This window comes from Sorex fumeus, unplaced genomic scaffold, assembly GCF_029834395.1.
Source record: "Sorex fumeus unplaced genomic scaffold, SorFum_2.1 ptg000010l, whole genome shotgun sequence".
Taxonomy (NCBI): Eukaryota; Metazoa; Chordata; class Mammalia; order Eulipotyphla; family Soricidae; genus Sorex; species Sorex fumeus.
Genome location: NW_026606067.1, coordinates 1595804 through 1622202, shown reverse-complemented (window position 1 = coordinate 1622202; position 26399 = coordinate 1595804). Strand labels below are relative to the sequence as shown.

At 50.3% G+C, this 26399-nt stretch overlaps 1 protein-coding gene across 5 annotated transcripts in view; it reads left to right on the top strand.

Moving 5' to 3' along the window:
- NAV1 (neuron navigator 1) overlaps window positions 1-26399 on the top strand; it is a 137582-nt gene that overhangs the window by 62047 nt on the left and 49136 nt on the right. Inside the window, exon 1 of one of the 5 annotated variants that reach the window (XM_056110510.1) lies at window positions 1331-1505. The exons of the other annotated variants lie outside the window; for them this stretch is intronic. Within the exon in view, the coding sequence (XP_055966485.1) occupies window positions 1453-1505 (53 nt within the window). The 5' untranslated portion in view covers window positions 1331-1452. Of the gene's footprint in view, window positions 1-1330; window positions 1506-26399 lie in introns of those variants that run through there. 5 annotated transcript variants of the gene reach the window in all.

Genomic DNA, 26399 nt, shown 5'->3' with positions numbered 1-26399 from the left:
AGAACATGCGTGGTGGGCATGCGTGTGTGGGGCTCACTCACTGCAGGCCACTCAGACCCCCGTGCCCTGCAGCTGTGCGGCAGTCACACCAGTGTGTGTGTGTGTGTGTGTGTGTGTGTGTGTGTGAGCACCAATGGGTGTGGCCCTGAAACAGAGTGTAGCTGCTTGGGGAACCTCTCATTTCTAGAGGCTGACCCAGTGCACCATGTGAGTATAAGCCCTGTGCAGACTCTCAGCTCTCCCAGGGTGGGTCCTGGGAGAGGTGGGGTGAGGGTGGAGTCTGGGTGCTGCTGGCGAGTGGCTCTCCTCCAGAAGTGGGGAGTTGAATTACCAGGAAGGGTCGGAGGGGAGGGAAGCTCAGCGGGTTGAACCCTACTACTGCATCTTCCCCCTTTTTTCCCCCCTCTTTTTTAAAAAAGGCTTTGGCTCACAGGCTGCAGTGCTCAGGGCTTACTCCTGGCCAGGCTTGGGAGACCATACGTGGTGCCTGGGATGAAACCAAGGTCAACCTTGTGCAAGGCAAGCACCCCGCTGCTCTCCTATCTCTAGAACCCTGACTTCCCTTTTTTTTTTTTTTTTTTCTGAGCTCTACAAGAAAACTCTACAGGAAAAAAGTCTTAGGGGCCTTTTCTTCCAGTTAGCCAGTTCCTCCCGCTAAGAAGCCAGCCCTTCAGTGTATCAGCTATGAACTGTGCCTTCTCTCCCACAATCTAAAATCCTCCTCCATGGGAGTCCTGCAGAACGGTCAGACCCCGGTCATCAGAATTTCTGGAGGGCTTGTCCTAACTCCCCTCGGGCAATGTGGTCCCCCACACACCCACCTCCCTCCTCTCCCCTCCCACACCTGGCTTCGGACGCTGATCCGCTCCCCAGCGACCATTCTCATTTAAACACCTAGTCCCGGGCGGTGTGACGGGGGCGTTTGGCGCAGGCACCCGCATTCCCGCGCCCCTCGCTCCCTGCCCTTTGAGACCCCCTACAAGTCCCGCTCACTCCCGCCTCTGCCAAGAGTAGCGGCAGTGACGGTCGCCCGAGGGGGCGCAGGTGGCGGACCCCGGGGTTAACCCCCGGCGCTGGCCAGGTGGAGGTCGAGCCCCGCTCCCGCCTGGCACCCCCCGGCTCCCGAGGCCCCCGGAACGGCGGGGGCGTCGGCGGCTCTTTGTCTACCTGCTCTGGGCGTTAAAGAGCCCGCTCGCAGCCGGCTTCGCCGGGGCGCGGGCCCGGCGTCGGCGCGGGGGGAAATGGGGCTCTGTCGCTTTAAGGACAGCTGGAGCCGTAAGTGCGGGCCGGGGCGGCGGGGAGAAAAGGGAGCCGGGGCCGGCGGGGCTGGGCTGCTGGCCCTCCGCGTGGCCGGCTCCGCAGGACGCCGGGGCTGCGCCGGGCGCGGGGCCAGGGCGGCCCGGAGGGGGCCCGCGGTGCCCAGCCGGCGTGTGGTCGCCTGAGCCGGGGAAGATGCTTCACCTGCCCCTGCCCAGGTCGGCGAGGACCGTGAAGGTGCCCCGCAGGTAAGCTCGGGGCCGCCCGGGACGCGCTGCCCAGCCTCGCCCGCGGCCAGCGGGAGCGTCTTGGCGGGAAGGAGCCCTCGCGGCTCCCGGCTCCGACGTGGGACGGGACGGCGCGGGGCGGCTTCGGGGGCCTGGAGGGGGTGTGCCGGGACGCAAGGAAGGCGCTCAGACCCCCAGAGACTGGACCCAGGCCGAGCCAGGGGCACAACTTGATTGAACTTGCGTGGGGGGCCACCGCAGTGCGGCGGAGAGGGGGCGTGGGGGACCCCCGTGGAGAGCGGGAGGACGAGGGGGGGCATCCCAGTCTCACCCCGAGCTCCTCCCCCGACCCCGGCCTCCCTCCCCCGTGAGGGTGAGCCCGCGCGTGGGTGGGTTCGTGGGCTTTGGAAGGGGCTGAGCCTGGTGCTCAGTTTTGATGGAGGGCTGGAGGGTTCGAGGGTGCAGGGGCTCTCAAGGTGTCCCGTGAAGGCAGCGCAGCGGGATAAGGGGCCGCTGCTCCAAGACTCCTTTATCCTGGGGAAGTGAGCGTGGCCACAGCCTGTCCTGGACCCCCCAGTCCCAACTTGGAAACTGCGCTCCCCAGAGAGGATTAGGAAATTCCAGAGCCCTGAGAAAGAGGGCTGATGTGGTCTGGTTTTTCTGGAAGGTTCCCTCCCCAAGCTGCACCCTCCCACATCCAAGTCTCTCCCTACCACACACACAGCCCTTCTCATCCCCTGTGGGGGTTTGAAGGGCCACCTGGGTGCCTGGAGCTCTGATCTCTGCACCCTCTGCCCCTCACAGCCTTGAGCTCCTAGAGTCCAGACTTGCTCCATAAGGCACTCCCCTACCCGCTGCTCACACGGAGACCAAGGAACCCAAGGCCTGGCCAGGTCAAGGCACCTTCAGCCCCCGCGGTTTCTCCTCCCAAGAATGGTGGACACTAGCCACCCATTAGAAGGCAGGTCCTGCTGGACCTTGTGTCCCACAGCAAGTCACTTTGGAAAGTGACTTGAGTTTCTTTGCTAGTGTGACCCATGGGGTTGGGGGTGGTGTCTTCCTCTCCTTTTTATAAACAGAGGGACCCCACCCCACCCCCATCCCCCGGTCCACACAGCTCACTGCCCTGGCTAAGAGGGAGTGTCCAGGAAAGTCTTTGCTCTGCGCTGGCTCCGCTCCTGGCCTTGTCCCCTGCCCAGCCCTGGAAGATGGAGCCATGCTTTGACTCCAGCACCTGTGGCACCTTCCTTTCTGCACCACATACTTTCCTAAGCCATCCCAACTTTTCTTTTGATATTTTCCCTGCCCCCTCCAGTGCTGCCTCCAGCCCCGCCCCAACCCTGGGTTCTTGGCTTTGTAAGGTGAGCTAGCATCCCTTCCTGGGGCCTTAGACTTCGGGCAGGTGTGCCAGGGCGGGGCCTGCCGGGGATCCCCGGGAGGGGAGCAGGTCAGGTTACACCTCCGGGGCCTGCTGCCTCTGGGTGGGGCTGGGTGGGCCTTCTGCTTCCTCCCCAGCCCCAGGCCCATTGTTGCTTTCGGAAAAGTGGAGAGGATGTTGTAAAGCGAGGTCAGCCCTGAGTCGCCAGAAGTCAGATATAAAATTTAACTGCTCTGGACCCGCTCCACAAAGCCAGAGCTTAGTTCCAGCCTTTGCTCTGGGGACAGTTCAGTGCTGTCCCTGTTAGGGACATTTGATTGAGGCCAAAAGGGATCAAAGGGACGCTTTCACTGGCGGCTCTGAAGGAGGCAGAGGGAGGGTCTGAGGGTAGCAGGGTGAATGGCTCAATGGGCCTCAGATATCTCCCTGAGCAGCTTTTGATGAACTGAGCTGTTCAGCCCTGGGCCCATGGGCCCCATTACCCCCTGTTGCCTGGAGCATTTGCCCAGATGCCTGGCCTCAGGGCACCCACGATGGGAGAGTGGGCAACCCAGTGTCATGTGTGCACATGGCAAGTGCCCGGTCTCCTTTCTCCTGGCCCAGTAAACACCGTCCAGCAGAAAACCTCTAATGTTCATTCAGTAAGGGCAGAATTCCCCCCAGCTCTGGAATCCCTGCTTGCTGGTGGGAATGGGGCTGCCTCAGAACCCGCTGGTGAGGACAGAATGATGTTCTTGACCACTGCTTGGAGAGTTTTGGAATCATCGGCAGGAAGTGAGGGGCTATGAGGCCTCTGCCAAGGTCTGGTTGGCCTGGAACCCTGGTGAGGGCGTGGTGGGAAGAACACTGGACTTAGAGGCAGGACCTTTTCCTGGAACCTGGCTCCACTTCTAGTTAGCTCTATGACCTTACCCACATTGCTTAGCCTCCAGCTTCAAATTCTGTGTCTGTAGAATGGGCATAACTTCTGCCCTGCTCACCTTCCCGGGATGCAGTTATGAGGGGAAGATAAGCTGTGCTCTGTGCTCTAAAGTCTGCCTTCATTCTTACAGAGCAAGAGTCTCCTTGGCATTCCCCAGGGCTTTTTCCACACTAGGCCTCCATCCCGTCTCTGCCACCAGGGTGCAAATGAGGGTCCCTCTCAGTATCGATGGCTCAGACAGCTTCCCAGTTTAGAATTTTTTTTTTTTTGTGGACCAAAAAGAAATTACAGTGAACAAGGTGCTTGCCTTGTTCTCAGTCAACCCGAGTTCAGTCCCTGGCATCCTAAATGATCTCCCAAACTCTGCCAGAAGTGATCCCTGAGCACAGAGCCAAGAGTAAGCTCTGAGTGTGGGCCCCAAACCAAATAGACCTGTAGCACTGTCCTGTAGCACTGTTCTCCCGTTGTTCTTCGATTTGCTCGAGCGGGCCCAGTAACGTCTCCATTGTGAGACTTGATACTGTGTTTGGCATATCGAATACATCACAGGTAGCTTGCCAGGCTTTGCCATGCGGGTGAGATACTCTCGTTAGCTTGCCGGGCTCTCTGAGAGAGGCGGAGGAATTTATCCCGGCTTGGCTGGGCCGATGGCTTGCAAGGCAGAAGCCGTACTGCTAAATAAATAAATAAATAAATAAAGAAGAAGAAGAAGAATCTATCTCTGGACTGGAGCCATGGTACAGCAGGTAGGGCGCTTGCCTTGCATGCAGACAACCTGGGTTGTCTTGCAAGCATCCCATATGGTCAGTCCCTTGAACATCACCAGGACTAATTCCTGAGTACAAAGCCAGGAGTCAACCCTGAGTATTACCCCGGTGTGGCCCAAAAATATATATAAAAAAATATCTGTCTCTGATATCATTTAAATTTCTCTCTCTCTCTTTTTTTTTTTTTTCATTTTGGGTTATACCCAGCAATGCTCAGGGATTACTTCTGGATCTGCACTCAGGAATTAGTCCTGGCGGTGCTGGGGGAATCATACGGGGTGCTGAGGATCGAACCTGGGTCCGCCGTGTGCGAGGCAGACGTGCTACCTGATCCAGCCCTGTATTTAAATTCCTTAAAAAGAAAAGTCCCCTGCTTCCCTTTGTTTTTCCTTCGATGTTCAGAGCCACACATGCTTGCACATTTTGGGGATCCTAACAGCAGAGCCACTGGGATCCCAGTCAGGCATGTGGGGTGAGGCATGGAGCAGCCTCACCAGCCTCACACATGTGCAGCAGGCTGGGCCCCCCACCCCCAAGTTTTCCCTGAGCCCCTTCACTTAGATTCCTAATTGCCCATCTTCAGATTTCTTGTCAATTCAAATTTTATGCAAATTAGGATGGCATATTCATAAATCCCATTCTGTGGCAATTTGCATTAAATTATACCACTTTTTAAAAAGTTAATCACTCTTAAAAGCCCTTATTTATTCATTCTTTACTATGTGATAACTTCATGTCAGCCACCGTGCTGGGTGCCTGGAAGACAGCTGAGCCCTAAGATTCTGACATGTGCCCTTTCCTTTCCTCCTTCCTTCCCCTCTGTGGGGGCTGGGATGGCCAAGGGTCATCCTGGAGATCACTTACTTGGTTGTGACATGTGGCTCAAACTCGCAACATCTTGCCCCCAGGTACCGGGTACCGGGTGTTCAGCCGTGTTTGCTCTCAGTGAATGATTTCGAAAGACAGAGTGTGTGATCAGCCCCCTTTTCTCTGCTGGGGCCCCGTGTTTCAGGAGAAAAGTGCCACCCAAAGTCCCAGCTAGCATGGGAGAAGAATTTGATCCCAGCGCTGGCTGGCTCTGAGCCGATTCTGCAGTAGCCTTCTTGTCGCACGGAGGAGCTTGGTGCTTTTTGCCCGAGGTTGCCGAGTCTCCTTGCGGTGGTCTGGTGTATGTTTTCTATGAGAAATAGCTGCAAATGAGGTTCTCCAACAGCCCGGGAAGCTGTTTTCCAAATGATCTATTCATCTTTTCTCTATTTCCCCACAATGATTCATTATGGGGTGCTTGCTCTGTTGAATCCCAGGTTCCTCGGCACCCAGGCACCCAGATGTAATTTAATAGCAGTCTTTTGATGGCGACAACAAATAGCCAATAGAATGAGGGATATCCAAATCAGGGCTGTTATCGAGACTTGGAGAACAGTATGATAGGATACTCCTAATTTATCCTTGTCTCACTTAGAGCTCTCCAGATAGAGTCAAATTATGTCTCCTAACATAGGACCACATCCTAGAATAGAAGCAACGTGCTCATTCTCCGGCATTTATTAATTGCCTGCCATGTGCCAAGAATGGTGCTGAGCTCCACAAAGGATCACAAGACTTCATTGTCGTCAAATTAACTTGTAACAGAAATGGAGGTTGACTCCTGACCCAGAAACACCGGCAGCAGGAAGCAATCTCTCAGAAGGCTAAAGTTCAGGGCAGAGAGCGCTGGTTAGGAAAGCCATGCCCGTGGCCTCATCAGGAAGGTGTCAATCCATACAAGATAAAAAAGAGGATTCAGAAAGGAAGATGTTTTTCAGGTGTGAAGGAAGAGAGAGGAAGTGGGTTCTGGGCCCAAGATGTACCTTGAAGAGAATTCATGGGGTAGTGGGTTGGAAGGGTAATGTGTGAAAGGAAAAAAACAAAAATCTGGAACAAACTGGGATACGGCTCAGTGGCAGCGCATGCTTCATGTTGTGAGGCCCTAAGTTTAAGCCTGTAAAAAAGAAAAAAATCAGCTGCCGCAAGCCTGAAACATTAACATAAGCCGCTCTGTCATTTGCTGTGGGATACTCGGCCTTGCTGGAGTTGGGGCGAGAGGCCATTCCTAGAGGTGCTGAGGCCTGGTCAGTGCTTGGCCCCATATCCCGACAGCGCCTAGTACTGTGCTCGCCCCTGATTCTCATATCTTGGGGTGTGTGTGTGTGTGTGTGTGTGTGTGTGTGTGTGTGAGAGAGAGAGAGAGAGAGAGAGGGAGAGAGAGAGAGAGAGAGAGAGAGAGAGAGAGAGAGAGAGAGAATGCTTTGAACATTTTCCTGTGGTTTATTTCAGATCCTTCTATAAGACTATTCTAGATTTGATCCTGATTCCCTGCTCACTATGGGATTTGTTTCTTTGTGGGGGCCACACCTGCTGGTACTCAGGGGCTACTCCTGGCTCTGTGCTCCCTCCAGGGTTGTTTCTGGCAGTGCTTGGGGGACACTGCACTGCTGACAGTGGAACCCGAGTCCCCTGCAGCTAAAGCCTGTGCTCAGTTCACTGAGCTGTCTTTCCAACACAACTGTGTGACTTACGAGATGAATTTTTAAACAGAAATAGTTTATCTGCCAGTGGGTGGAATTATGGTTCCGAGATCCTCATAGAAATCCAGTGTTTGGGTTGATTCCCAGGTATCCTGGGCCTCTCGATTGAGGCAGCCGCAGGGTTCCATGGTCCCCAGCTGAGACGTCCATTCATTCATTCACTCATTCATTCCCTCTGACATGCAGTTGATCAGCAGCATCTATCTGCCGGCTTCATCGGAGCCTGGAAATGGGCTTCTCTTGTCTTTCAGCATCCTAATGAAATCCCTCAGTGACATTAGGATTTATGCTAGGTTCTGGAAGCTTCTACTGTTCCTTCCTAGACATATAATGTTTCCATAATTTGTAGTTTCTCTGCATTTAACTTATCTCTCGAAACGTCCTTGTCATTTTCCAGGCCCTGGGTGCACAGGCCTGGAGCCCCATACTCACTGATGTCCAGTGCTTGTCCTTGGGTCTTCTTTTGATGCAGAGCTCCCTGGCGGCACCTCATGAAGAGGGAAACCTCTCATAGATGGGGTTTGTGCTTAGCAGCTTCGCAGTATCTTGTAGCCTTCTGTTGACTGAGGGGAGGGGCGTGGTTAGGAGTAAGTACACTGAAAAGCTGCTTGCCTGAAAAGCAGCTACCCTACTCATCTTGGTGCTTATCGTGCGGTTCAGAAGTGTCACCTTTGAACCCTAATGAGCAGCATCCACGCGGTGTGTTGGCTTATTCATTTCTTTTGTCCATTAGCAAGGTCCCCACCCCCTCCCCCATTCCTGCCTCCTGTGGCATAATAACCCGTTTGCTCCTGTAGTTTACAGATATTGCTCTCATCCTCTATGGAGGCATCTCGTGCTTCTCATTATCTTCCAAGGAGTTTTCTTTTCTAGAATACCCCTATGGAAAGCTTGGCGAAGCTGTGGTCCCAGAGGATTCATGGGGAGAGGGGTGATTGGAAAGGGAACCGAAATTTGGACTGCTGTTTCACCTCAGTGACCTCAGTGGGCATCTGTAGAGCCTGGATCTGCCACTTGGAACCCCGGGGCGTTTGGACAATCCAGTTCTCTGCTGGCCTCCTGGAGGGAGGGAGGAAATCATTGCTTACTCATGCGTGGCTACCCCAGCCTGTCGTGCACTCTGAGAAATTCATTCTGACCATTTGTACAGAGCTGTGCATTGTGAATGCACCTTTGATCCCCAGAGAATCCCAAAAATTTGTCCAAAGCCCAACTGTGCCAGGGCTTTTTTCCTGCACCTGTAAGAGCCTCTCCACCCCCCCCCCGCCCCCAAGAAGTTCATTCTCTGGGACTTGGTGTCTGAATTGCACCAAAGCCTGCTTGGCAAGCTGCTGGGGTGCACACCCATACTCACTGCGACTCTCGTGAGGCTCAACTAGGACCCAGAAAAATCCTACCCGTGAATAATGCCATCCAAGCAAAACAAGGCTGGTTAGATGACGCGAGAGCAAGAATTCAGAAATAGCCAACATTTTTATTGCTCTAGCATCACTTCTTTAATCCCCACCTCTGGTGTTTACATTTAGCCATTGAATCTGTGGTGCAGTGGGTTAGAAATCTAGGGAAGAGCAGGGTTGGGCAGAAGTGGTGCTGGGACAGTCTCCCCAAGAAGTGGTGAGGGTCTTCAGCCTTGTGAGTTTCACTTGCAGCTCAGCTTCAGGAATAGCCAAGCCCTTCCTTCTACTCTCACAGGGCACTGCCAACTCCGTGCCCATACCTTTCTCTCACCCATCGCAGTGAGTGCTTGTCAAGAGTCATTTGTTCCTTGGGGCTGGAGTGATAGCACAGCCGGTAGGGCGTTTGCCTTGCACGCAGCCGACCCGGGTTCGGTTCCCAGCATCCCACATGGTCCCCGAGCACTGCCAGGAGTGATTCCTGAGTGTAAAGCCAGGAGTAACCCCTGTGCATCGCCGGGTGTGACCCAAAAAGCCAAAAAAAAAAAAAGAGTCATTTGTTCCCAAATCCACTTATGCCCCTTGAAACTGTGCCATCAGATGATTACCTAAATTGATACGTTAAGTGTCAAAAGAAAATTGTTTCTGGTTAAAACTGTTTTATTGGGCTGGAGGGGATAGCTCAGAGACCTGATCTGCAAAGCTCCCCACTTGCCTTTCAAGCCCCAAAATCTCGTGGCCCCCCAGAACCCCCGGCACAAAACACAACAGCCAAAACAACAACAAAAACTTCATTAGTGTTAGATTTTCGAAGCTGGAAAGGCGAGTTGCCAGGAAATCTTGTTGTGTTAGGTGTAGGGCAGCAAAAGTTAAGGGGAGATCAGACAACTCTGGAAGAAGTTGGCTCATAGATTGCTTTCTGTTCTGGAAACTTGGCTGTACTTGCAGAGAGAACTCGCTGCCCATGCTAATGCCCGGGATCTGGGTGGGTGCAGAGCAAAGTTGGCAAAGCAAAGGCTAGAGCTGGAGACGCCCTGCTGGTCCTAGTGCCATGAACAGCCCTGTCATCTTCTGAGACCAGAACTCCCAGCCTGGGGCAGAGGTGGCAGGGTTCACACCTGGGGAAAGTCCTTAGAGTCCGAGCCACTTGCACATTGGTGACAGAGGAGAAATAATTGAGCTCACACTGCCCCTGGTTTGAGGGCAGGGCAAGTGGGCCCCAAACTTTTCTTCCTTGATTTCAACCAAGGCTGCTCTCTGAACACTGGGGTGCAAATGGTAGTAGGAAGTGTTCCTCCTCTTTAAAAAAGGACCGGCCAGTGCTGGAGCAACAGCAAAGCAGGTGGGGTGCTTGCCTTGCACGGGGCAACTCAGGTTCAATCCCCGGCTTCCCAGATGGTCCCCCGAGCATGCCAGGAGTGAGTCTTGAATGCAGAGCCAGGAGTAACCATGAGCATGTCCTGGTGTGGCCCAAAACAAAACAAACAAAAACAAAAGCTAAAAATATAAAGGTGGGCGGTGTTAGAGATGGCTCAAAGGACTAGTATGCAGCCTCATCCCCAGTATCGAGCTTGGAGTGACCCCTGTAGGTATGGCCTCCAAACCAATAAATAAATCGAAGAAAAAAATTGCAGACTCCAAGATGAGGTCTTTTCTGTGTCTCTCTCCAAATCTGTGAGATTGGACCACACTGTCTCCTCTCTGTGGATGTGAGATGTTTTTAGCTCCCACCACAGAGCTTATTCTGTCTATTCATTCGCAGTTGCCTTGGAGTGATAATGAATAGTATCATTATCATTTTCTATTTATTCAAAACTAACACTTGGACAGCCCCAGAGGATTGCTGGACACCACCCCTGAGGGACTTGGTTCTTTCCCACCTCGGGAGAGCAAGCAGGACCGGGCACAGCTTCAGGAGAGCAGAGGCAGGAGGGCCAGGCCAAGTATCCAGGAGCCCCTTGAGCTGAGGAGAGGCTGCATGTCTACCCTGCATTGTTGCAGAATGGGAAGGAAGAGCAGGGTGTTTTCGTTCCTGGCTGTTGCCCGAAGGCATCACCCTCACAGACAAAGCCAGTTTGATTTTGATTAACTTTGTCTTCTTTTAATTTCAGTCTTCCTTTTGATTTCTGAAGGATTATACCCAAAGCCCCAGACTGTTCAAAAAGCTGCAGAACAGAGATTTCAACTCAGAGATTTGAACAGAGTTGCCCAAGAAAGGCATGTTAATACCAGAAGTCATTTCTAGCCAGTCATTTCCTGTGTTTTCAGAGTTGTTATTTCTCCCTCCTCAGATAGGTATCTGTAGATAATGAAAACTGTTCTCCCTCTCCACCTGGGGGAAGAGACGTGGCTGAAGACATTTTGAGGGAAGTATAAGGAAAAGAGATGTGTGTGTGTGGGGGGGTGGTGAATACTGGCAAGAGAGCATAACAGGCCAGAGCACATGGTTTGGAGGAGGCCCAGGTTTGAACCCCAGCACCACACGGTATCCCTAATAGCTTCAGAGGCAACCCCTGAGCAGAGAGCCAGCAGTAAAAATTGTACCGGAAAAGAGTTGCACATCATGTTTTCTTTTTTCTGTTTGTTTGGTTTGGTTTGGGTTTGGGGCCACAATCAGCTGTGCTCAGGCATCACCCCCTGCGGTGCTCAGGACCAAGCTGTGTGGTGCCGAGGATCAGATTCAGATCCACGGCATACAGGGCAAGCACTTCATCCACTGTACTATCTCTCCGACCCTAAGCACCTCCTTTCTCGCCAGCCAATATTGGAGCGATTTGTTTGGTTTCCAGCCACACTCAGCAGTGCTCGGGACTGCTCTGGGCTTGGCGCACCAGGGTCTGGCTGTGCTCGTAGGCCTCTTTCTTACTGACGTGGAACTGAACGTTCTGCTATTCAGAACATGGGCTTCAACCCTCTGGGCCCTCTCCTGGCCCCTTGGAGTGAGTTTTGATCCCGAAGTCAAGAGCCGGAGCAGGCTGAAATCTGTCACTAACTTTGCCACTCATTCGTTCTGGCTTCCAAGGCAGAACTTGGAGCTTTCGTTGTTCCTTGTTAGGTAGAGGAGGAAGGCCCATGCCTCTGAGAACCGAGGGTGTTGAGCCTGGGCAGGTTTGGAGAAAGTGTAAGGGCCTGGGAGGGAAGGGACTCCCAGAAGGGCTCAGCCGGGTGTGGAACACGATGGCATATTTAAAAAAGAAAAAAACAAAAACCCTGATGTTTGTGTTTGCAGAGCACTCCCGGCGGTGGTGAAGCCAGCTTCTGTGAAAGCTGGAGGGCAGCTGCCTTTCCGAGATGTTTGGTCTAGCTGGCATTGAGGACTCGCTGTCTTTTCAATCCCCTGTTATTCTTGCCCCTGTTCAGCCGGTGGATTGTCATTCATGCCTGCAGCCCTGAGGAACAGAATGGCTTTTTACCTTGCCCGAGCACACCTGGGTGCAGCACTGGAAGATCTTTCCTTCAGCCTCTTGCCACTCCAGACTTAAAATTCCTTTTTCTTCGCCTGGGGTTTTGTTCCAGGCTTTGTTGAGGCGGGACAGGGGCTTACTCTCACCTCACCCGGCAGCCGCGGAAATGAGGGTCTTTCATGATACATTAGCTGGGTTTTCACTCTCAGGCCGACCTCTGACCCCCAGCCACAATGAGGTATTCGGCTGTCCTGTTCTCTGAGGTGAAAGCCTTCAGAGACAAAGACATTTCCCTGAGAGGAAGCAGCCTGTGAAGGACTCCAGGCAGTTAGTTCATTTGATAATGGAGATGAAGGCCAGAGGGCTGGAAAATTTATGCCCCAACCCTCAGGCCCAATCTCTGATCCTCCCAACTCCCCACCCCCACGGTGAGGGGTGTGTGTGTGTGTGTGTGTGTGTGTGTGTGTGTGTGTGTGTGTGTGTGTGAGAGAGAGAGAGAGAGAGAGCACTCAATTGTCCTTAAGACCTAGATGATAGGGACGCAGCCTCCATCATGCTGGGCCTGGCCAGTGTCCCAATAAGGAGTGACAGAGGTCGGAGAGATAGTACAACAGGTAGAATGTTTGCTTGCACACGGCTGATTCGGGTTCGATCCCCAACATCCCATATCATATGGTCCCTCAAGCACCACCAGGAGTAATTCCAGAGTGCAGAACCAGGAATAACCCCTGAGCATCGCTGGATGTGGCCCAAAAAGTAAAAAAAAAAAAAAGGGGGGGGGTGGCGGGAGTTGGGGGAGACTATTCAAAATCAGGGCCTCTGGGCTTTTGGGAGCACTGCCTTTGAAATCCCACCCAAGAGCTTGAGTGATAGTACAGCGGAGAGGGCTCTTGCCTTGTACGTGGCCAACCCGAGTCCTATCCCCAGCACCCTATAAGGTCCCTGAGCACAGAGCCAGGAGTAAGCCCTGAGCACCACCAGATGTGCCCCCCCCCCCCCCAAAAAAAAAGAAAGAAAAAGAAGAGAAGAAAAATTCCTAACAGATGCACTTAATCTTAAGTCTCTAAGTGTTTGGGGGCTCTTTGGCAAGAAAGAACATGCCAGTACTACACAGTCCCCTTAGAGAAAGTGACAGATTGAAGCCGGGCCACCTTTTCCCTCTTAACTACTCTAGAAGGGCAGGAAAGATGCAGACTTGGGAACCAGCCTGGGGCATTTAATTGTAAGGTTGATTGAGAAGAGCAGGACCACAGAGGTCGGGGACCTGCAGGTTTTGGTCTGTACACAAAGTGCGTCCATGCCACGGTGGCCACCCCGCTGTCTTTGTGACGAGCGAGCTCTTTTTATTTTTTTTTTCAATGACCTATACCTCACAGTGGCAGCTTGCACATTTTTCTCTCATGAAGCTTTATTTTTGGAGACCACTGTAATTGACATGTTGGGACCTACTATTAACGGCTAGTTTTCTGCTGTGATTGGAAATCTTTACATTAGGAAAGAATGTCTGGCTTCTTGCTTGGAGAAAAGAGGGCTGAAATGAAAGGGGACCTCATCGACTACCTCAGATCTGTCTGGGTTCTGAGACTGGATAAGAAACCAGGGCTGGAGCTGTAGTACAGCAGGTAACCTGCTTGCCTTGCCATCAGCCCATGTTTGGTCCCCAGCATTCCATGGCAGAGAGCCAGAAGTAACCGCTGAGCACCGCTGGGTGTGGTACAAAAAAGGAAAGAAAAGAAAAAAAGAAACCTTCATTTTCTGCCCAGAAATGGGGGTTGTCCTCGTCCTCCATAAACTGTCTTCCAAAACAAAAGATTCTGATGTGTCCAAGTAGAAGCTATAAGGGGACGAAGGGATGATGCAAATACGTCTAAAATTGTCTATGCAGAATCCCTGCGGCTTTAGCACTGTAGGCCAGCCTGGAAGACAGACTAGACAGCTCTCCGTGGCCGAGATCCCAAATGGAAAAAGCAGAGCAGTTGTGTTGTATTACATGTCAGCCCCTCACTGAGTCACTGGAGAGGCCCTTGTTTAACCGCACCTCCCCGTCTAACCTACAGAAGGAAAGTTTGGTGACCCGATGTTTGACTTCTGTCTGATATTAGCAAGTGGTTAGATTGGGGCTGGAGCAATAATAGTACAACGCATGCCTGGAACGCAGCTGGCCCTGGTGTGATTACTGGCACTCTGTAGGGTTTCTGGAGCCCTGCCAAGTGTGATCCCTGAGCACAGAGTCAGGAGTAAAGCCTGAGCACTTCAGGGTGTGGCCCCCAAACAATAAAAAGGTAGTTCCAGGTGCTTCAAGGCTGTGTCTTTCCCCAGGTCGTTGTTAGAAGAAAGTCCTGGGTCATGGGGTTTTTTTTGTTTTGTTTTGTTTTTTTCTTTTTGGGTCACACCCAGCTATGCTGGGGAGTTATTCCCAGCTCTGCACTCAGGAATTACTCCTGGCCATGCTGGGGAACCACATGGGATGCTGGGGATCGAACTCAGGTTGGCCGTGTGCAAGACAAACACCCTACTATCACTCTGGCCTCTGGGTCATGTTTTACCTGGATCACTCTTCTCCAGTGATATGTTCAAAATGACACAGCCCGAGTCTGACACTCTGTGTTTTGTGTTAGCTGGGGAAAGGTTTCCAGTTCCCAGAGAGCTCACATCGTGAGAAGTCGGACAGATTTATACACCGACCACTTCACGGCCAATTCAGTTCCATCTTGACATTTGGAAGCAGTTGTGAACAACTGCTTGGGATGCCTTTCCAGAAGCCACCAGGTCTTCATAAAGTGCTGGACTCTGTGGGGCAAGGGACTGTGTGGGATTATTGTAGCTGAACTAAAGATGGAGCAAATAAGCTTGTGTGGCCCTCCCGGCTACAGCATTCCAAGGGGAAGGTATTAAACTCTTTGCCAAAAATCGGTGTATTGCCAATGTGATGGGAGGCCGGCATCCAAGGAAAAGGCAAGTAAATCTATTAGAAACTGGGACCAGATATTTTTGAGGAACATATTTAGCATTTGTTGTTTTTCCATATGGCCTTCTTTCTGGTCCCAGACACTGGTAGGATTTTCCATTGTGTCCATTCTAGGGAAAGTGTTTTGTTTGCTCGCTTGCTTTTGTTTGGGGACCGCACCCGGCTGCACTCACTCCAGGCTTCCTCCTGTCTCTGCAATCAGGGATCATTCCTGGCAGGAGTAAGGGACCATATGGGGTGCTGGGGATTAACTTGGATCAGCTCTTGCATATGGGGGATTGGGGAGTGAACCCAGGTGAGTGATGTGCTATTGCTCTGGCCCTCTAGGTCAAGTATCTCAATATGATCCTTTGTTCATTCACTTAAGCAAATAATGGTTGAAGGCCAGAGTGATAGTACAACAGGTAAAGGTGCCTGCCTTGAATGCAGCTGGTTGGATTCGATCAGCATTATGTACAGTCCTTAGAACCCACCAGAGTGATTCCTGAGCACACCCTGCTGTGGCCCCCAAATCAAACCAAAACCAAAAACACAAGTAATGGTTAAAGTCCACACAGTGTTAGATGCCTTCCATTCTCTCTTAGCCTGCCCTGGAAGGTACCTGGGGCATCTTACTTGCCAAGTCAGAATTCTTGGGGTTGGGGGAAGATAATAAAGGACCGAGGCTTAGAGGGCAGGTAGAGGACAGTGTGAGTATTGGACACAGGGCTAGGGAGCTGGCACTGACGCTGACCCAGGACGGTAGTGCAAGATGGCATTCTAGTGCTTCTGCTTTGGGTTAGATCTGTTCTCAGCACTCACGGAACTCAGGAAAATGCTTTTTTTGAAGGGTCTAACCCAGGAACGGCCAAAATAGATGCATAAGGGCATTAGATGCATAAGGTACTCAGGGACTTACCTGGTACCTCATGCATTCACCAGCACTGCCACTATCTGAACCCTGTCATTTTGCGGGCTTTACTTCCTAGGCCCCAGAACTTCAGTTCTGAAGTGGAAAGTTACAACCTGGTCATCAGAGGGCTGAGCTAATAGCCTCCACCCTTACTCCTGTCCCAGCATATCCCAGAGTCATTTCGTTAGCATAACATAAGGTACCTGCTTTCTGCAAACCTCAACAAATTCCTAGTTTAGTTTTTTTTTAATTGAATCACTATAATTTGCAAAGTTATTCATAGTTGGAGCGATAGCACAGCAGGTAGGACATTTGCCTTGCACGCAGCCGTCCTGGCTGACCCAGGTTTGATTCCTCTGCTCCTCTTGGAGAGCCCGGCAAGCTACCGAGAGGATCTCGCCCGCACGGCAAGCCTGGCAAGCTCCCTGTGACGTATTCGATATGCCAAACACAGTAACAACAAGTCTCACAATGAAGACGTTACTGGGCCTGCTCGAGCAAATTGATGAATGGGAGGACAGTGACAGTGACAGTGATTCATAGTTGAGTCTTTGGAATAAATGTTCCCAACACCAATCTCATCACCAGTGTCAGCTTTCCTCCATCAATGTCTCCAGTTCCCACCCAACCCTAGTCTGCCTTCTTAACACTTAAAAAAATGTCATTGAATCACAGCGAGATACACAGTTATACAGCTACAAAGTTGTTTGTGGTTGGGTTTCAGACATACAACACCTGTCTCTTTACCAGTGTATATTTCCCACCACCAGTGTCCCCAGTTTCCCTTCCACATGGCCCCCCGCCTGTGGCATAGATAAATCTCCATGTGGGAGTGATAGTACAGTGGGTAGGGCATTTGCCCCTGCACACATCTGGCCTGGATTTGATCTTTTGCATTCCATATGGTCCGAGCCCTGCTAACGGTGATCCTTGTGTACAGAGCCCAGAGTAAGCCCTGAGCACTGATGGGCGTGGCAGTGTGTGTATGTGTGTGTGTTTGTGTACAGCACCCTTAATGCTTTTTAAGATAATAAAGGTAAGATAAAGGCCCTCCCGTTGATCGTCGATTTGCTCGAGCGGGCCCAGTAACGTCTCCATTGGAGACTTTGTTGTTACTGTGTCTGGCATATCCAATACTCTCGGTAGCTTGCCAGGCTCTCCGAGAGGGGCGGAGGAATCGAACTCGGGTCGGCCATGTTGGCCGCGTGTAAGGCGAACGCCCTACCGCTGTGCTATCGCTTTTTAAATGAAGAAATAATTTCTTTTTCTCAACATATAGATAAAATTAGTAGGAGCTGGAGAGAGTAGGTAAGGCACTTGCCTTGCACTTGAAGGCAACCTGGGTTCGATCCCTGGCATTCTGTATGTCACCTGAGCACTTCCAGGAGTGATCCCCAAACACAGAGCCTGGAGTAAGCCTTGAGTGTGACCCAAAACCAAACAAAGATAAATTCATGTGATTAATTTGTTTCATATAGTAAAATGTCCCCCAGTTTTGAAAATAACTAATATCAGATATTATATATATATACATATATATTAAGAAAAATAGCAAGGGAGTCATAAAGAAGGCAAGGTGCTTGCCCTGCAATGCAGTTGGCCTGGATTTGATCCCCAGCACTCTCTTTGTCCCCTGAGCACAGAGCTTGGAGTAAGCTCATATTGGCTGAGATCCACTCCACCCCCCCCAAAAAAAAATTGCTTTAGATACCTTGAGGTAAAACCGGTGACCATTAGAGCAGTTAGCTGCACTAGATGCTTTAAGTATCAGATTCAGAACATATGATACTTAATTGTTTTTCCTGAATATTGTATAGTCGACACTGCAAAGCAACTTTGGTTGTTTTCAGTAACCCTGAAGACAGAGCACACACATAACCTCTCATCCCAGTAAAATAAACAGTAGACCTTTTGCATAAAAATGTCGAAAAAGAGGTTTGGGGGGCTGGAACAATAGTACAGCGGGTAAGGCATTTGCCTTGCACACAGCTGACCCGGGTTCCATCCCTGACATCCTTGAGCAGCACCAGGAGTAATTCCTGATTACAGAGCCAGGAGTAAACCAGGTGTGGCCCAAAAACAAAAAAGAAAAACTTTTAAGATGGAGGAGGAGTGAGTACCTGACTTAAGTAAGTCTTAAGTAAGACTTAAGTAAGTCTCTGACTTAGCTTAGATTTCCTGTCAGGTTGGAGGGAAAGTCGGATCGCCTCTCAGCAGCAGACAGAGGAGAGTGTGGGGCTGGCTGCGAGGGCCTGATGTCGCCCGACAAATGCTTTCTCTTCAGAGGCAGTGATGTAGGGATTGTGTGGTTGTGAGAAGAGGCAACTGCTGTACTAGCGCACTTGAGTCCTGTTGCTGGGGAGGATCTGAAGGTTGACGGGAGCTCAGCCCTGCGGTATGAGTGGAGAAAAGGCTCCTCAGAGGAAACCTGGTTTCTATGAGGGGGTAGGGGTGCTAGGGAATAGCTCCATTAGGAAAACGGCTCCTCAGGAGAGTTAAATGTTCCCAGAGCAGACTGAGAACTTGGAGAAAATGCACAAATATGGGTATCAGGCAGCGCCTAGGGGGAAGCACTTACATCTTCATTTGTCATGTGTTTCCAGTGTATCTAGATTATAGCACTACGATCATACTGTCAAGCATTAAAAAAAAAAACTTAAGATAACAGTTTCTTTCTTAATTCTGAAATAAGGCATTTTTGCTTGTTTCTTTTCATTTTGTTTTGGGGCCTCCTTGATGATGCTCAAAGGTTATTCCCTTTATGCACTCAGGAATTACTCCTGGTGGTGTTCGGGGGGATCATCTGGGGCGTCAGGGATAGAAGCTGGGTCGATTGCATGCAAGGCAAGTGCCCTACCCACTGTACTATCCCTCCAGTCCCTGGAATGAGACCCTTTATTCATCTTTCATCAAGATGTCCATGTGGGGTCCACAAAGGATCCCATGGCCTTTGTACCAGATAACTGAACATTTGACTTCTGGCTGATTCTGCCTTGGGCTGGCACTAGGCAGCCAGACTGCCTTGGAATCTGCAGTTCCCGGCTGTTTCGTTTCCAGCCAGTGTTTTGCTTGTACCTGACTGATTCGATAGAAATTTCCTGCATTTTTGGCCGATTTAAAAAATTCCGGGGCTGGAGCAATAGTGTAGCTTGCCTCACACAATCCCTGGCACCATATATGCCAGCACTAATAGGCGTGGCCCCAAAATAGAAGGAACTACCTTTGGGGTTTTCTTTAGAACACTTTTCTCATTTACAGAAATAAAAAATAAGGTTCTTTATTCTGTTAGGTAGATGGTATTTGGGTTTGTGGTCTTTCTGAGGTCTAGGAACTCATTCCTAGTTCTTCTCCCAGTTCTCAGATGGTTGGAGTGTACGAGTGATACTCCATAAGGGGCAGGCACAAGTGAAATTGGGCCTGGAGCACACCTTTGGGTGCAGGCACCCCCGGAGATGCGTAAGTGCTCCTTGCCTGCCTTCTAGCAGAATCCCACATGGGAAGCTGTCAGTAAAATGGCATTTTACCTTACAAGGTCCCTGAGAGGCCTTCATAAACGCCCAGTTAGGTTTGCTATTTGGTGGCTACCCCTAAAGTTCATTTTCTTCCTCATGATGGGAGTGTTTGGGGCACATGTGGTGTTTAAAAATAGGGGAGATAGAGCAAGTGATGGGGCCCTGATGCCGCCCCCATTACTTCACCTTCAGATGGGGCCCTACGGGGCCCCAAGAATTACCCGGCTCTTCAGCATCACTGGGTAAGGCCCATGTAAATTACATCAAAAATAAATGAAAGGCTGGGCCCCTCAGTGAGACCCGTCTATCACTTAGTCTCTGTGTTCTCCTGCTTATGGGGGCTTTTCCCTGTCATGACTTGTGGCTCTTCCAGAAAAAAATGGAAGTTCAGCCCGAGTCAGGGATAATACCGGACATATGGTAACTTGTTTTCAGAGTGATCTGGTGATACTCAAAAAGAAAAATAGAATTAGGATGTTTATGTGAGTCAGCAGAAATCTGGCATCTAGAAAATAATGTGCAAAGCGTGTCCTTTCAGCAAAACTCAAATGCTGTGGTTCATTATAAGAGGCAGCATATGAAAGTTTCCTCCTGGACCAGAGCAATAGTACAGCGGGTGGGGTGCTTGACTGGGTTCAATCTGGACATCCCTTATAGTCTCCAAACTCCACCAGGAGTGACTCCTGAGTTTTGCCAGGTGAGACCTCAAAGCAAAACAAAAAAAGTTGCCTCTTAGGAGTGTTTAAAAAACTTTACATTTGGGCCAGAGAGATAGTACAGTGGGTAGGGCACTTGCCTTGCTTGCAGCTGAACCTGGTTCAATCCCTGGAATCCCAGGTTGCCCTCCACCACCCCCCAGCACCACCAGGAATGATTTCTGAGTGCAAAGCCAGGAGTAACACCTGAGCATTGGCTTGCTGTGCACACTCCCCCCCCCCCCCCCCCCCAACAAAAAAGAAACGTTACCTTTCCAGAGCACATTTGGCAGTAGAGAAATGGAGAAGCTGGTTTGATTTGAAACAAGCTGATAGATAGTAACAATGAGTGAACAAGAGCCAGATGGACACCAGCTGAAAGGACCAGCATCTCCGTTTCAGCATCTCTGATGCTCGTGGGTCCAACATGAAGATCCAGAGTCTCTTCCTTAGTACCATTGACTGGTCTCTCCTGAAACAATGAGAAAGTTTCTGTCTTTCAAAAAGCCACACAGTAAGACTGCAGGCATCCTGCTCTGGTTACATGCTGGTGGTGGCCGCCTGCTTGTCTATTAACACAACCTCTAATAGACGATGTGTTCAGACGGACAGATGGACAGGTTGTACGTACCAGCTCATGTTGAGCCAGAGCCCAGCCTGCTGGCTGACCATATGAACTTTCCAGCATGCAGCTCCCACTTTTACGTGGAGCGCTTTGCTCAGTGGAAATCTCGACAGTTGCATCTACATAGCTGAAGAAATGTTCAAAGCACAGCTGACCTGATCGATCCCCGGCACCTCATGTGGTCGATCCCCTGAGACCTCCAGGAGTGATCCCTGCGCACAGAGCTGGGAGTAAGCTCTGAGCCAGAGAGTGGCCCCCAAACAAAACAAAAATGTTGAGTGCTGAGGTGTGCCCTTTGAATTCTGTCATCTTCTCCCAGCTCTTGACAGGGACTTCAGGCTGTCCACTGAATTAACTCCCCCAGTAACACATTAACGCCTCTTAGAGATCTCAGGTTCTAAAGCTTTGTGGCCAGATTTTTTAAAAAATGCCAACACCCCATTGTCATCTGTCCTCCTGTCATCTGTCCTTCTGTCATCATGGGTCTTGGAATTTGAAGGAGGGTGGAGTATAACAAGGGATTGCAGAGAATTTTGGGGAATGAAGAAATCTAACCTAAGGTCAGAACTTCAAAGGGGTCCAATTAGGCAGTAAAAACTAGAAAACAGTTTCACGTTTACCCTTTTTTTTTCTTTTTCTTTTTGGGTCACACCCAGCATTGCACAGGGGTTACTCCTGGCTCATGCACTCAGGAATTACTCCTGGCGGTGCTCAGGAGACCATATGGGATGCTGGGAATTGAACCTGAGCCGGCCGCATGCAAGGCAAACGCCCTACCCACTGTGCTATGGCTCCAGCCCCTCACCGTTACCTTTTAAAAAAAATATGATTCTAACCTGCCTGAGGATACTTTTTCCCCTCTCTGTTGACAGGATGACAGTGTGTTTGTCTGTCTGTCTGACTGTGTCTGTGGCAGTTTGTGGGGCACTGAGCTTGTGGATTCCCAGGGGAATCTTACCTTTGTTAGGAGCTCATTTACAAATGGAAAGCAAATCAATAGTGGTTCCTGGGAAGCCCAGGGCTCAGTGACCTTCCCTTTCCTGCCTTGTGGAGCGTCATTTGTCACCTACCTCCTGATTAGATTGCCTGAGGGCTCAGACCTCTGGACCTGAAGAGGCACTTGGGCCTCTAACCAGTGTACTGCAGTTAAATATTCTGAGTGCCAGCAGAGAGCCCGAGGAATTAGTCTAGCTCTGTCTCTTGCAGCTTTCAGGCTTGGACTTTGTGTTTGTTTTGCTGGCTCTCCTTTGAAACGTTTCTTGTTTTGCTTTCTTTTGGTAGATTGAATGTGGATGGCATTAGGCTAATTGCAGGCAGAAAGATTCGGGCTGTGCATTCACTCTTTATTATTTGTTTTGGTTTGGGGGCCACACCCAGCGTTGCTCAAGGCTTACTCCCGGCTCTGCACTCAGGAATCACTCTTGGTGTTGCCTGGGGGACCATATGGGGTGCCAGGGATCGAACCCAGGTAAGCTGGGTGCAAGCTCTACCTGCTGTATTATTTCTTCAGCCCCTCACCCTCTATTTGAGCTAAGTTTTTTGTCAGAATTAGGAGGCTCAATGAACAGAAGAGAAAGTGACTTCCTTGGTGAGTGAGAAATACTTAAGCCGCTAGAAAGTAGACTTTGATTTTATTTTATTGTGTTTTTGGTTTTGGGGACACACTCAGGGCTGATTCCTGGCTCTGCACTCAAAGGATCAAAGGATCACCTCTGGTGGGCTCAGGGATGACTAGGGCTGAGCCCAGGTCAACCATATGAAAGGAAAGTACCCTACCCGCTACGCTCCCTCCAACCCTAGACTTTTAATGGAGGAGAAAAGTGATAATGGAAGGTTAGAGTTCTGGAGAAGGAGGCTGAATTTGATGCGCAGAAGGAACAGCAGAACGGAGAGCACTGGGTGTGCGGGGGGCGGCCTCATTCCGCAGGCAGAGGGGCAGCTTATGAGCCTCGAGGTGTTTATTGCCAGTTCAGCATTTCACACCAGACTCTGGACTGATTCACTTGGCACTGCCAGAAACGGCTCGGCGCAGGACTGTTACTGCTCCTTCACTCTCCACTGGAGGAGCGGGAATTTGGAGCCTGATCCGCCTCTTTCTCATCTCTTTTGATACTTGCTGTGTGCTCACCGGGCGGTTTGGGATCTGAAGGTGAATAAGTGGCAGCTTGTGGCTCTCGGACGCTTTGATTGGGGGCCAGCATCCTAGCAGAGATCTGCCCAGGACATATGTATGCCGGAGACTCCGCCCTCCTCTGCAGAGGAGGATTTGTGTTTTTAACTAAATAAGGCTTTTGCTGCTGTCAGCCCTGCATAAATCATTCTGCAGACAGGCTGCAAACACATTTGAGTCCCTCCCCATTTGCAAGCATTGCCTGATTCCAATAAAGGTTTGGCAGTGAGGTGCAAGTAATACTTATGTCCTCCCACCCCACCCCTCCCCTTCTTCCACCCACCAGTCCCCCCCCCCCCCCATCAAAACTCAGTGGTACTGCTAGCAGCAAGATCTAGTTGGACTTGTGAACTAACAGGTTAGATCAGAAAAGCATGAATATGGAATAAAAGTGGACATCTCAGAGGATATTCTAGGTTCCAAACTTGCTTTTTTTGGTCCGGGACTTGTCAGTTGAGGAATCACTGTTTCTCTTTCTAGGCCTTGAACCTGAGCCTTTCAGAATATTGGCAGTGATCTGAATTCAGAAATGCAAGTACCATTGTGTCATTTCCTTTTCTGTAGGGCTGTGGGATTTGTGTGAGACCCCCAAGGCAGTGTCTCAGGAAGGTTATAGGTGAGAAGTAAAACAGTAAGAAGGAGCTTGTGATGGGACCAGAGCGATAGTACAGTGGATAAGGCTAAGGCATATGCCTTCTTGCATGGAGCTGACCAGGCTCAATCCCAGACATCTCATATGGTCCCCGGGCACCAACAGGAGTAATTCCTGAGCACAAAGCCAGGATAGAGACCTGAGCATTTCTGGGTATGACTCAAAAACCTTAAAAAAAAAAGGAGCTTGTGAAATTTTACATAAATATCACTTCTATCCTTTTCCAAAAATCAAATGGCTCTTGGCTAGTACCTTCCTGTCTTCCTGGGGCCTTTGTCAGGGCCATCCTCACAAAAATATGGAAACTCAAGTTCAAAGTCATTTTTATTAATGATACTTTCATTTTGTGACTTATTTATTTTCCTAAGAATTTTTTTTTTTGCCCAACTCCTCAGTTGTGGGCCATAGAGATAATATAGGGATTTAAAAAGGCACTTTGGCTTGCTGCTGACCTGGGTTCGATTCCCGGCATGGTCCCCTGAGTGCTGCTGGGCAAGGCCTCCAAACAAGCAAACAGTACAAGACCCAAAAACCCAGATTCCTGTCTCCACTCAGCTTTGCCAACATTCTGCTTCATCGCTGTCTAAATCCTGCTTACACACAGGGAAATGAGGCTCAGAGAAGTCAGCTCATCCAACCCGGGTTCTAAGGCACTGTGCGGATGGACACGTCCATTCCCCATTCCTGAGCCTTCTGTCCTGGAGGGGGAGGTTGCTAGTGTCTCAGGGAATGAAAGAAATTCCCAGTCATCCTGCACTCTTGGAAGGATTTGAATTTCCTCACTTGGGAGCGTCTGACAAAGAGAGGAAGGTATTCTCATCCCTGCCTGTGAAAGGAAAGGCTGGGGGCCAGCAGAAAGGGAAATCTCTGAAATGAGAGAAAACTCAAACAAATTGTGGCCGCCGAGTCAGCATTCTGCACCCACAGTTGGTCCTCATTAAGGAGACTCCCCGTAACCGGCTCAGCTTTCGGGCCTTTTGCGGCTGCCGGCTGCAATGGCAGAGCCTCAACCCACACCTCAGAAACAGTCCCTGCATCTTCCTCTTCAAATGTCCTTTCTCTGTCTCTTGTTTTCTACCCTGCCATTACCCTTTCCCACATTAAGAGCCTCGTAAAATAGATTGATACCCCTAATCCAGTCGCATCCACTTATACCCACCAGCTGCGCTCTGTCCAGGATTCACAGCGGGGCTGCATAATTGTGTATCTTATCACTAGAGGTGCACCTGGAAAGCCCAACAGAAGATGGGATTTCTCCAGGAAATTATTTTCCTGCCAAGTCCATGCAGGGATGATCATTCCTTCCGCTTTGATCGATGCTTTGATTTTTCTCAGTGGTCTCTTCTCCTCCTCCTTTACCTCAGATTTGGGTTTGGGTGTTTTGGCTACGTGTTTCTGGTTGACTTTAGGTTTCACTTTCATAAGTGTGAAGCATTTCGCTGGGGTTCTAAGGGGGTGGATATGTTCTAAGGATATGGGTAAGTTCTCAGGATGGGTTTCTGGTCATCAAAACCCACCTGTCAGGAAATCTCTGAACTGACAACGTGCCCAATTTGAGGAAGTGATCAGTGTCCAAGTGCTGAGATGTAAGTAAAGAGTAAGGTCGTTGTTGTCCCCTAATGGTTACAAAAGTCTACATAACAAAATCTCCGGGGCTGGCTGACTTAAGCACCGGAAGTGATTTTCCCACAGTCTGGAAGTTGCGTTGCTGTTGGGTTGGTTCCTGGTGAGTGTCCTCTAGGCCTGCAGAGAGCTGCCTCCCCTGTTGTCCTCACAGGACTTCTTTGTGCACACACCACACACAGACACACACACACACACACACCCCTGTCCCATGGGATTAGGACCTCATCCAAATGACCTCATTGACCTTAATATCTCCCAAAGGCCCTGTCTCCAAATATAGTCCAGGGGGTTCTGGCTTCCAAGTATGGATTTGGGGTGGGGAATTAAATACAAGTCCACCTATAACCGTAGTCTAAAGTCTCAGAAACTCTTAAATTTAGAACAAAGCTACCAGAATTTCAAAGGCCATGTTTTTGAAGCAGAATCCCAAAGAGCCAAGAGAATCATTTTTAAAATATGTTTTTTAGGGGGCTGGTGAGATAGTACAACAAATGGGCAGAGCATTTTCCTTGCATGCAGCAACCTGGGTTCAATCCCCGGCATCCCATATGGTCCCCTGAGCTCAACCACAAGAGAAAACAAAGCCATTAAATAAACCTGAGCACCTCCAGGTATGGCCCATAAAGGAGTGGGATGGGGTGAGAGGGGATGATGTTTTCTAGGTCAGAGACACACTTGAGAATCTAGTCTATCATGAGGGACCAGAGAATCGTTCCTGCTGTGGGCCCACTTCTCTAGCCCAAACGAGAGCTCGATGCTGGAGGCCAGTCACTCTAAACACATTCCTGTGGCTTCTGAGATAGTTCCTACGTTGATTCATGTGTGGGGGATGGAACAGGATGAGGAATTGCTTTGGTGGCACGGAGGTTCTGCTGGACTTGAATCTGTGGACTGACTGCTGCTCTTGGACATCAGAGAATTGGAGTGAGCTGGGGTGGGGGGGTGGGGAGGGTGGTGCTGACAGTGCTTCACTTCTATAAGGAAGAGTTGGGGCAAGCTCATAAATGACAGAAGGGTCTCTGCAAGGAATGAAGCTCAGCTGGAGAGCTCTTGTCTTGTATGTGTGAGGCCCTGGGTTCAATGTCTGTCTCTGCCAAAAATCAATTTCCAGAAGGTTCTGTCTCTCCATTATACCCAGCATTATCAGAAATAACAAAAGGCCCTCTCCTAATGGTATTAGGGTGATGTTCCACATTCTTGGAGATATAACAGGCCTCTGTTATCTACATAAATCCTTCCCAGAAGCCCCAGGGGCCTCTGACACCCCTGTAGAATTTATAAGCTGAGAGAGTTAAAAGGAAAAGGTAGCAGTGTACCTCACGGTTTCAGTATCTAATGGAATA